The sequence below is a fragment of the Fukomys damarensis genome, unplaced genomic scaffold (assembly GCF_012274545.1).
Source record: "Fukomys damarensis isolate Sample0158 unplaced genomic scaffold, DMR_v1.0_HiC HiC_scaffold_2, whole genome shotgun sequence".
NCBI lineage: Eukaryota > Metazoa > Chordata > Mammalia > Rodentia > Bathyergidae > Fukomys > Fukomys damarensis.
This window is the reverse complement of record NW_022900914.1, coordinates 46,607,225-46,619,372: the sequence shown is the minus strand read 5'-3', so window position 1 is coordinate 46,619,372 and position 12,148 is coordinate 46,607,225. Positions and strand designations below refer to the sequence as shown.

The following is a 12,148-nucleotide window of genomic DNA, read 5'->3' as shown; positions in this document are numbered from 1 at the left end:
ATGGCCGAGTAGTGCTCCATTTAGAAAAAAAAATCACATTTTCTTTATTCAGTCACCAGTTGATGGACATTTGGGCTGTTTCCAAGATTTAGCTATTACAAACTTCTATAAACATGAGTGCACATATATCACTGTAGTATGATACTTTCAATTCTTTAGGGAAGATACCCAGTGGGGGAATAGCTGGGCCCTATGGGATTTCTAATTCTAGTTTTTTGAGGAATCTCCACACTGATTTCCACAGTGGTTGCACCAGTCTGCACTCCCACCAACAGTGGAGAGGGGTTTCTTTTTCCCCACAGCCCTGCCAGCATTTTTCATTGGTTGATTTCTTCATAGCAGCCACTCTTTCTAGAGTGAAGTAGAATCTCAGTGTTGTTTTCATTTGCATCTCTCAAATGACCAGTGATGTTGAACAATTTTCATATGTTTATTTTGAGCCTCAAATTTGTTCATCCATGCCCTAAGCATCTCCTACATGTGGAACTCTGCATTGAGGGTTACAAGGAGGAAGAGAAGAGGTGGATAAACAGATGAAAGTAAAAGAGAAAAAATGGTCTCTAGTCAGATGTTGCTGAGCCTTCCTACTTTGAGATATTAGCAGGTGCAAAAAGCAAAGAGGAGAACCCAAGTCTTACATTTATCTTGAATTTCTTAAGTTGCATTTCCAAAAGGGATATGTATCAGCTAAGATGCTTTAACAACATAAAGTGGAATATTTTGTTTGATCTCTTAACTGGTCTCTCTGCTGCAAGGATTCTACACTGCAATTATGCTATTCATCATGACCAGAGCGGTCTTTCTACAATGTCCTTGCCCTCATCGATCTTCTACCTGAAGCACTCCATTGGCTCAGTGTTAGCCAAAAGACAGAAGTCAAACTTCTTAACATGATATAAAAGGATCTTCATGAACTGATCCCAGGTGTCTCTTTAGCCCTGCACTCTCTCCTGCTGTACACCTTGCATTCACATAGGACTGAAACTATTTATAGTTTCCTAAGAATTCCATGCTGGCTGTGGCCCTGGTTGTTGAATATGCTCATCTCTTTTCCTGGAACTTTTTTTTTTTTTTTTTTTTTTTTGGTACCAGGGATCTAACTCGGGTCCTTGCGCTTGTGAGGCAGGCAGCATTCCTGGAACTTTTTACCATGACTCTGTTCTCTGTACTTTTTTTTGAAACTGTGCATGTTTATATGGTGCTATGCTCAGCACTTATAGTATAATTTATTTTCTCAGGTCTGTCTTTCTTATCAGACTGTGGACTACTTGAGTGAAAAGACTGTGATTTATTAATCTTTGTGGCCCTGGGCCTAGTTCAGAGTCTGATACCTAGAAGGCAATTAGTATGTGTTTGTGGTGTGAATGGATGGGTAGGTGGATGAGGGTATCCTTACAAGAGAAATGAGATAGCTTTGGGATAAGATGGTTAAAGTGTCCATGTAACAGACTCCTAGAGAACAAGACAAATGGCTTCTTCCTGAAAGCTTAGACTTTTGGGGAAGGAACTAAGCTGTGGCCTCAGCCTCACTGTCTAAGGTGTCTAAGCCAACAATGGGGAACTTTGGGATGACACAGTGACCTGCTGTGGAACTCACTTCTTGTTTTCTCCAGATAAAAGGCATGGAGGAGAGGATCAGCCAGGACTACCTGTGCTGCAAGAGCCAGTGTTGGGGTGTGGAATGAAGGCTGCAGAGAAGGAAGCCCCTGATGCACACTTCACCGTGGATAAACAGAACATTGCTCTCTGGCCTCGAGGCAAGTGCAGCCACTGCTCCAGCCCAATGGGTGCTCTGTGTCCAGACCACTCTTTGCTAGTCAATAACAGACCTTTGCTTCTGTTTCTTTCAGAACCTCCTCCTGAGCAGGCTCTGTCTCTGCATCTGAAGAAGCATCTCACCATCCGTGTAGTGTTAATCTGCTTGTCACTGGTTGTGGTCGCCTCCATTGTGCTGCAAGCTATTCTCTGTAAGTCCTTAGGATTCAAGGTCCCCTTGGTTCTTCTCCACCACTGGTTGGCTCCCTTGCATCCCAGACCTTCTCTTTCCTGCTCTCCCTGGTTTCTCAAGCTTACAGTGTTTCATTTATCTTTATTTTCCTCTCTCCATGTATGAGTGGATGCTTTTCCTTTCTGATTTCTGAGATGTTTTTCCCACTGGCATCCATGCTTGCATGCTTGTGCTCAAGGCATGCTATTCTTTCCCCAGGAAAGAGTCACCAATTAAAAAAAAATCTCATACCATTTCTCCCCTAGCTGCCTGCCACTCTGACCTCTGTGTCCATTGGATCGAGAGCCTTGTGGAAAGCCCTCGGCAGTGAGTGTGGTGTTTCCAGACCCTGCAAGGGACTGAGTTCCAAGGGTGTCCACTGCCTCAGCTGACCAGATGGAGAACCTGGCCATCAAGCTAGGAAATCTCTGTGGTTCAGTCCCCTCACCAGGACACCTCCATCCTCTCTTCATTCTCCTGTTCCTGTGAAGTTCATGTTAATGAGACTTATTCCTCCCAACAGGTTGCTAGAAAGTAGAGTGAGGGAACATCTGTCTTTTCAGTGGCTCATGACATATTCTGTTTCAGATTATAGCTTCTTAGCAGTAACCTATGCTCCAATCACATACCCCATCCCAGATGCTAGTCTCTAACATTGCCTTTTCTCTGTACTCTCCTTTGACTGCTCTTCGTTTGTTTTTGACTCCCTCCAATGCACCCAAGCCTGCATTGAACAGAATGTGAAAGTGGGCAAGGCAAGTGTGTTATGGCTTATGTCTAGATACCCGCCCCCCACAGCCTCATGTGGCCATAGGTGGGACTTTTCAGAGGTGTCTGGATCTAGAGTTCGTAATGCTGGGATTGAGGGGTCTGATTACTAAATGAGTCCACTGATTGGTTTGGCATAGTTCTGGGTGTGGATAATGGGAAGGCCCACCCTGATGTCATTGCTACCCACCCTAATGGCGTGTAGCCTGGACAGAATATAAGGGACAGAAAGTGGGCTGCTGCTGTCATTGCTCACTGTGCTACCTCACTGCCTCCTGCTTTGCTGCCTTTTGCCTTCTGCCTGACATGAACTATTCTCCTCTGCTGTGCCACCCTGCCTTGGAGCCAGACAACTATGAACTGAAACCTCTGCAAACTGTGAGCCACAATAAACCTTTCCTCCTTTAACTTTTGGGCATTGGGTATTTTATCTCAGTAATGAGAAAAGTAAGTAAGACAGCAAGGGAAGGGGAGAAATGGCTTCTTCTGTCCCTTTGCATGCTCTCTGGAGATAAAGAAGTGTCTAGACTAGGAGTCTGCATACCTGGCCCTTCCCATAGTCGTGGAGGGGACTGTGGACCGAGATGGGAGGAATAGCGCTGCTCCCTGGATATCTCTGAAATGAGAAGGCCAGGGACCACTTCTGGGGCCTACAGGGACCAAGTAGTAGAGAGTGATGGGGGTGACTAAGGGCATCCCTGTACCAAATTTACCTTGAGTATTCACAGGAAATTCAGGACTGAGATCTAATCCCTGCTTCTGGTTGCTTGTGAGGTCTCTTATAGGCCTATCTTCTAACAGTCTGCACCTCTCAGAATTCCGGGCACATGTATGTGGGCACCCATTTCATGTGTGCTGTACATTAATGAATGATTGGAGAGTAAATGGCAGTTTCTTGGGAAGCTTGAGCCTGATCCTTCCCTTCATTCCTTTTATTGCGCTGACAGCACACCCATTCCTTCCCCAGGGGATCCTCTTATTTGACCTCTTGACTTTTCCCTATCTAGATCCCTGGTTTATGGGCACAATTTCAGATGTAAAGACCAATGCCCAGATGCTGAAAGGTCGTGTGGACAGCATGAGCACCCTGGGTTCTGGAATTGAGAAGAACAGTGATGGCGTGAAGGTGGCTAGCTTTCAGATACAGATGGTGAATGCCAGCTTGGATAGTGTACATTCTCAAGTCCTGATATTGAAAGCCATTGTGGGGAAAGCCAATGAACAGATCCAGAGCTTAAGAAGAAAATGGGAGGAAGTTAATCATTTGAATGACCAAATTCCAGAGTTAAAAAGAGATTTGGATAAAGCCAGTGCTTTGAATGCAATGATCCAGGCACTTCAGAACAGGCTGGACAATATCAACAAATTGCTCAGACGACAAAGTAAGTGACTCAGGAAATAACATTACAGGATGACTAGTGGCCCCTGAGACCTTGCCATCTTAGTGATGAGAGCCCTGGGCTAGTGGGTGAGCAGGTGAGGGTCAGGCATGGACCAGAAGTTAAGGAGAGAGGGCTTAGCGTTAGGGTTGAGGAGGATTTAAGGGATTTTTAAAAGGTAAAAGATTTATATGATCTGAAGAGAAACTGGAGTATTACTTAAGGGATTTTAGCAAAGAAGACAATATAATCCATCTTGGACCCCTCAAACTGAGGTGCAGAGCCCGAAAAATACAGGGAATGGAGCCTTTGTCCTGGCCCAAGCCACAGCATTTCCCATAATGTTCCTTATTTCAAGCTCTGGGGCTCAGCCACCTGTTACGGCCAGTAGAGAATCACTTTTCCTGCATGGGAAAGTCAGATTTGCAGTCCATCCCCTCCCACTGTCTCTTCTCCAATCCCATAGGCCCTATTCATCAGTTTCAGTAGGACTTCCAGGATCTAAGAGAGGGTCTCCAAACCCGTATACCAGTACCCAAGGATCTCAGAGCCCAGCCCCATTCACTGCTGTCTCTGGGATCCCACTCAAGTACCCTGCCCTGGTCCTCACCCCGAGGAAACCCGATGCTGCATTCACCTTCAGCCCCTATTCTCCAGGTGACATCCTGCAGATGGTTTCCCAAGGCTGGAAATTCTTCAGGGAGAACTTCTATTACTTTTCTCATGTGACAAAGACCTGGTACAGTGCTGAACAGGTCTGTGTGTCTAAGAATTCACACCTGACTTCAGTTACCTCCCGGGATGAGCAGGTGAGTGCCATTCCTACATGCTCTGTGATGGGGTTGTGCTGGTAGCTGTCTTGGGGAGACTGGGCAAGATTATGTGGTGGAAACACAATCCCCAAATATTGGCAACCTGACTGGGGAAGATTATTTCTTGTTTACACTACATATCTAAAAAGGCTGCTCATTGTGGGTACTCAAGGGCCTAAGCTGAAGGAGAGTTAATCTTAATGTGTGTCTGTAAGTGCCAAAGCAGGAAAAGGGAACATGGAAAATTGTGCATTTGCTCTTAAAAGCTTCTCCCCAGAAATAACCACATTGATTTTGCTCCTATTTCCTTGGTGAGAGCAAATGATGCAGTATTCCTAGCTTCAAAGAGGTTGGGGAGGGGTCCTCTTTCCAGGTGCCCAGCCAGCAGAGCTATTTGTCAACAATATACTGCATGACTCAAGAAATTTCCTTCCTATTGAGGCAGAATATTGAGCAAGTCCCTTTCATTTGGGGAAGAGAAGGTAAGAGCATGAGCTCTGGAGTAGTCTAGAGTTCTAACCTGCCATCTCACTAGTCCTAGACCCCTGGGTAGAAGACTTATCTCCAGTAAGCCTCAGCCTATGAACTGATGACATCTTGATGATAACAGTACCTACCTCAGAGAATGAGGAAGAGATGCACAAGAAGTTCTTTCCTATGTGCCTTGCACATTTAAAAGCTTGTTGAGCCAGGAGTGGTGGCTCACACCTGTAAGCCCAGCACTTCGGGGTGGGGGGGCTGTAGCAGGAGGATCACTGCGAGTTCAAGACCAGCGTGTGCTACACAGTGAGTTGCAGAGCAGTCTGAACTGCATAGTGAGACCCTGTCTCAAAAAACAAACAAACAAACAAACAAAACCAAAAGGGGAAAAAAAGGCTTGTTGAAGGACTCTTGGGGTCCCTGCTCTGAATTTTAATTGACTCTCTCATACTCCTGCTTCTAAGGAACAGAAAGACCTGAACCCTAAGTTTGTTACTTGTAGAGAAAACACAAATTAAAATTTGGAAGATGGACTCTGGGTTCTAGACAAGAGCCAGCAGAGGCTTGAGAGAGGCCAATGTGCAGGGTGTGTCTGTGAGTTCAAGAGCTGTCACTAGCACAAGAAAGGGTTATCTGCAGACAGGTGCACAGACTTGAGGTTGTGCCTGCACTTTTGCTCATTCTGTGTCCCCCACAGGAGTTTCTGTACAAGATAGCTGGTGAACTGCCAACCTGGATTGGCCTAACCAAGGCAGGAAGTGAGGGGAAATGGTACTGGGTGGATGACACTCCATTCAACAAAGACAGTGTGAGGTAAGCCCCACAACCTTTCTTTCCAGTCTTACTTTCTTGGGCCAGGGCCAGTGCATGGAAGGTTGGGAATGTTTCCCATGCACACAAGGTTTGTGATTTGTCCTTGTAGTAGGGACAGAAGGAGCCTTGGAACTGAGATGTTGTCACCACTGCCACTCATTGGGTGTGGAACCTGGGACCAATCTATGACTCTCTAGGCCCTGTGCAGTTTGACAGCAAGGCCTTTTGCCCAACTTGGGCAGGAATCTTGATGAATGTCTAGGTCTTTGCAGAGTGTGTTTGTGGGCTTGAGAATGGCAGGGTGGTATGAGCTGAATTTGGGGCATGATTAGCAGCTTAATGGTTGAAATCTCACCAATCTCCTCCCTCTTAGGCTTGGGATCATTATTTTCCAATTTTGTAAATACACTTTTATTTGTTTTTTGACTCCATAGGTTCTGGCTTCCAGGTGAGCCCAACAATATGGGGAGCAATGAACACTGTGCCAATATAAAGGTGCCCTCTCTCCAGTCCTGGAATGATGCTTCCTGTGACAACAAAGTGCTTTTCATCTGTAAGAGGCCCTATGTTCAGTCAGAACTGTGATGGCTGGTCCCCCGGTTTACCCGTGAGCTCTGGGGCTGGTTAAACTTGAGGAAATGTCCTCACTGCCTTTCAAACTCCAGGACGACTTTGTACCTTAGGTTTTCTTGCTGCAAAGTTGTCCCCAGATGCATGTTGGAGGTCATCTGTTTTGGCTGGGAATTCTCTGACCCCACAGGGGCTGCTGGAATGGGAAGAACTTGAGTTAAATGAAAGAGGAAGGAGGTCATGATTGAGAAGTTCATCCTGCCTTGGTGAGGCAGATCAGCACCCTAAATCTGTGCTATCGCTTTGAGCTTTCATCCCTTTAGGGAAACCTCGTTTGTATCACATAAAAGTTACACAAAGAAATGCTCACATTTGAGGAGATGGATATCTTTACCCAGATTGAAACTATACACGATGTGTACATGTATTGAAACATATGGTACCCCATAAATATGTACAATTTTTATATTTTTAATGCATCAGTTAAAAATAAATTTAAGTTTTAAAAAGAACAAAATATGAAAAAAAAGTTGCTTCATATCAATCAAGCAAGGCTCCTGATAGTGTTGCTCAGGACTTTTCCTGGTCAATCCCCCAAATTGCCTGCTTAGGCGTGCTGGTGGCTGGCAGATGGCCATGTTTTCAGTGGGAAACTCTTCTCTTGGCCACCCTGTTCATGCCACCTGCCCATTGCCCTCTTCGTGCATGTCCTCTGAAGCCTGAGCCCCTTTAAAGCTAACCTGGTGTAGGTCAGGGGCTGACATGGGCCTGTATCTTTTGAGTGGTGCCAGCATCCTTCCTCCCTCCTTATTCTCACTTACTCGACTCCTCTGCCACCCAGGTGCCCACCCCTGCCTTTTGCCTTCATCATCTGCCCAGCCCCATCTCTGACCAGACTGTCCCTGCCTCCTCTGTACCTCCTCTCTCCAGTGTTTCCTCTCCTGTGCTTTGTGCAGGGAGTACTCTCTGGGTATCTAAAAGAGTTCTCTCAAAGCTTCTTTAGAGAAAACACTGCTTGGGTCAACACCTCCCTCGGTGTGCACTTTATCATTGCTGTTTGCTTTGGAAATGGCTGTCTGCTTTACTGGACATGAAATCCTGGGTACCCTCAGGATACAGTTGGAGCATCACAAATGGCAAAAATTAGGAACATTCTTGCCCTAGAAATGCCACCAAATATGAACAGTACTTATTTCTAATTTTTATGGAAATTAAGGAGAGAAAGATGTGCAGTACGGATCTCTCTTCTCAGGTGTCCCTGGACAGTCTTCTGTTTCCTAGCTTTGTTGCCAAGGAGGAGGTGTATTAAGTTATCTTCACAGAGATCTTATTTGTAGGAACTGGGTCCACATTCCAAGTCCAGGAGCTAAGGCAGGCATGCAGGATGGGTTTACCCCAGACAGGGAGGCAGTAGAGAGAAAGAAGGAGGATCACAGGGTGAGCATTGGGTGTGTGGGATGGGTTGGAGGAAGGCTCAGCAAAGATGTTCTATTAGGGCCCCCATTAGGGTCCTGGGGAAAGGACATTTTCCTCACATGAGTGTTGCCAAGGGGTTAGAGCTGAGAGCATATGCTTACGTGACATCTTTGAGCCTCACAGGGCCCCAAACACCTAACCCCAAGTTCCTCTGCTGTCCTCACCCTGCTGAAAGATTCCCACCTGGCTGATTCCCATGATCACTGGACAAGGTGTGTTTCACCCAGTTTTCAACTTAATAGCTTCCAGTTCCCTGCTAGCCTGGAAAGTTGTTCAACAAGTCAATCATATTCTCTTACAGAAGTGATGTGTGTGTGTGTGTGTGTGTGTGTGTGTGTGTGTGTGTGAGACCTCATTTCCTTGTTTCTAGGATCCCAGTCAGCCACAGCCTTGCTAGTTTGCTCTGCTCCAGAGGGCAACCTCAGGGGGCTATGCATAGCAGATAGTCCTTCCCTCTCAGACTGAGAGTGTATGTGACTAGCAAACTGCTGTTAACCTCATCTATTCGTTGTCAAATGTCATGTGTTTCCCCCATCTGGTACTATTTACAATGGAGAATTGCTCCCTCACCAACAGATGAATAGGAGGTTATCAGAACCAGGCTGGTGTGGGGGGGATCTATGATTCATCCTGGTGTGCAGAGATGAGCTGGGAAAAAACAGCCCATTTATTTGGAAAGAAGGTGAACTGGGATATATGCAGGGGATGAAGCAAATAAGAGAGGGAAGTTGGGCTGCGGGGCCAGGAGTTAGAAAAAGTCTGGGGGACTTTGGTACCTGTAGAAACTAAAAGTCAGCAGAAGCAAAGAAAAGAGGCAAGGGAGAGAAGAGAATGTGCGGCAGAGCAGAAAGTGGCCACGACACAGAGGTGGTGGGCACCACAGACCTCCACCCAGATCCGGCTGCTGAGGTCCCCGTATTGCTTTGCCTTAGATCCTTTGTTTCTCCCAGCTTTCTGGTTCCCATGCACATGGCTTCTATGAGAAGACATCCTTCTCCCCAGTTTCACTCATTATTTTTCCTTGAAACTGAGAGAGCCTGAGTTGGTGAGGGTGTGTTTTCACCTGTAGCCTGCACTCTATCCTGTGATCCACATGCATAGCGTTGCCCTGGGTTCCTCTTTCCTGGCAGCTAGGACATCTGCTGCTATGCACTTCCCTGTGACCATGGGTCCCCCCTCCTACCTGCAGGGCTTGTGTCTCTTCTTTTCCAACAAAAATTGAAAACTTGGTTCTATGCCCATCCCTGAAGCATTAAGAAAGTTCGGGGAGATGGGGTATGTGTATCAAGTCACCAGCTCGTCCTTCATTCTGGGATGGAGATGGGTTCAACTTTGCCTGTATCAGATGGACTGAGGAAGAGGGAAGTGTGATTTTCCAAGTGCACTCTGGCATGGCGCCTATAGCAGGGAGCCCTGTGAGCCCTTGGCTGCCAGAGCACCTGTCTGCATCCTAGCTCGGGCCTTTGCTTGTCATCAAACCATTGGATCTAGCCATTCGCTGGAATAACTCCATCAACCCATGCTGTTTAGGAGTTGATAAAATAACTGAAGCACTTCCCGGATGTTTTCAGCTACTGGTCTATAGTTGCTAAACTAGGGACTCTCCTTTGGGTGGGGGCAGGAGAAACAAACACCTGAGTGACTCCGCCTGTGGAGTGGTTTTGTAAAATGCTATTTGTCTCTCTTTGGCCAGGGGGTAGAGAAACCTGTCATCGAGGCTATATTGTAACCTCCTGGGTTTTCTTCCTTGGGGGCAGATGGTACTTGGGAAATATAAGAGTTGGGACTCTGGGGTAGGGTGGGAGGTAGCAGGGCGGGTGGTGGAGACAGGGAAGGCAAGGCAAGAATTCCTACTGACTATAGTTGGGAAAACTTTGCCCTTCTCCTGGCCCAGACTCTGCTGGTTTGCTGAGCAAGGGATCCCCAAAGTTCTGCTTTCAAGGCCCCTGGAGAAAATAGCTACTAAGCAGATCTAGTCTGACTCTTCCTGTATGTGGAGAAATAGAAACCAAGATGGGCTCTTTCCTTTCAGGGCTGTCTCTGGGGAGGAAACTTCAGTGGCTCCCATTCCCTGCAGAGAAGGGGCTTGGCAGATGCTGCTGGAGCCTCTGCCAGGGCTGCAACTGGTTCGGAAAGGGGTGCCTGCACAGCCTGTGATGCCTTTCCTCCTGTCAGATCAGCTCTCAAAAGATGGGAGGTCAAACATAAAAGATGAGGTTCTGCACTGTACATGCCATGTCTCCCCCCACAGGACCCATCATTAACTGGGTGAAGGTAGCTGCTCTATAGGTTAAGTGCCCATGGGCTAGGTGCTTTCTGGGTTGAAAGTGGCCTCCATGACACAGGCTTCTCCCAGAACTATGCTGCAATCTTGGTCCCTTTCAGTTTGGCATCCAACCACTGGATTTTACAGTCTTTTTCTTGGGGGGTGGGTACCAGGAATCAAACTCAGGACCTTGTGCTTGTGAGGCACCACTGAGCTAAATCCCTAGCCCTTTATGGTCTTTTTAATCAATGACTTGAAGCCTATTGGAGGCTGACCTCAGGATTTGTGAAAAAGATATGGGAAAGGGACATGGGAACCAAGGATAAAAATAGGAAAACAACAATGCAATATGGGTAGAACAAGCTATTTGCAAGTCCATGATTGACAGCTTGTGAGAGTGAATGTGATGGGGGCTGACATGTAATTATACTTTTATGAGTTAAAGATATTGAGATCCATGTCAGTAGGATTATAATTATATGAAAGTAATGGGAGAAAGGGAAAACCACAGGACAAGAATCTATCAGTGTTGTAGCTTGTGTCTAGATGTTTCCTCAAATCTTCATGAAATGGAACTTTTTTAGAGATGGCTGGATCCAGAGTATGTGATGCTGGGGTTAAGGGTATGTGATTACTAAATTAGTCCACTGATTGGTTGGGCATAGTTCTGAGTGTAGTTAATGAGAAAACCCACCCAGGGTGTTATGGCTTGTGTTTAGATGTTTGCTCAAAGCCTCATGCAAGTGAAGTAGGGCTTTTTCAGGTGGCTGAATCTAGAGTGTGTGAAGCTGGAATTGATTCATGGTGCAGTGATAAGCTCAGGAGCACTAGGATTAAGGGGTGTGAGTGCTACATGCCCTAAGTAGTCAGGATAAAAGAAAAGGAGCAGGAAGATGCTGGTAAGGTCCTTTGCTGCTTTTATTGTTTTCTGTTGCCAGGAACTATTGTCTCTCTGCCATGTGCCACTAAGCCTGGAGCCAGCCAACTACAAACTGTAAGCTAAATAAACCTTTCTTCCTTTAACTTTGGGTGTCATGTATTTTGTCTCAGCAATGAGAAAAGTAACTCAAACACTGGGTGTGAGTGATACCCACCCTAAGGACATGTAACCTGGATATATGATAAGGGACAGAAAGAAGGCAGCTGTTTTCTTGCTACTTGCTGCTTCACTTGCTGATCTGTTGCCTTCTGCCCACCATGAACTGTTTCTCCTCTGTGATGTCCCTCTGCCATGCCACCCTGCCTTGGAGCCACCACCTATGCTCAAAAGCCTCTATAAACTGTGAACTATAATAACCCTTTCCTCCTTTAAATTTGGGTGGCATATATTTTGTCTTGGCAACAAGAAAAGTAATTAAAATAGTCAGCATCCCCAGAATTGACTTTGGGAAGGAGGCCTTGACCAGCCAGTGGAAATGTTGGTTCTTTTATCCTTTTTGTAGTCATGGGAACATCAGGTTTGGATAACTCCTTGGTACTGTACCCTATGATGCTTTGCTTCCTTTTTTCTAGTTCTAGATCCATCAAGTAGCAGAAGCCACCTGAAGCAGTATTTTTATTTTCCTCTTGGAAGGAGGTTATAATTTCAATTGAAAAG

The 12,148-nt window shown here is 46.2% G+C and overlaps 1 protein-coding gene across 1 annotated transcript in view; it reads left to right on the top strand.

Moving 5' to 3' along the window:
- Cd207 (CD207 molecule) overlaps nt 1–7,217 on the top strand; it is a 37,834-nt gene extending 30,617 nt beyond the window's left edge. Inside the window, exons 3-8 of the mRNA XM_019205341.1 lie at nt 1,614–1,757; nt 1,851–1,967; nt 3,763–4,137; nt 4,792–4,943; nt 6,124–6,239; nt 6,674–7,217. Coding sequence (XP_019060886.1) covers nt 1,682–1,757; nt 1,851–1,967; nt 3,763–4,137; nt 4,792–4,943; nt 6,124–6,239; nt 6,674–6,824 — 987 coding nt within the window. The 5' untranslated portion in view covers nt 1,614–1,681 and the 3' untranslated portion in view covers nt 6,825–7,217. The remainder of the gene's footprint in view (nt 1–1,613; nt 1,758–1,850; nt 1,968–3,762; nt 4,138–4,791; nt 4,944–6,123; nt 6,240–6,673) is intronic.
- The last annotated feature ends 4,931 nt before the right edge of the window (nt 7,218–12,148 follow it).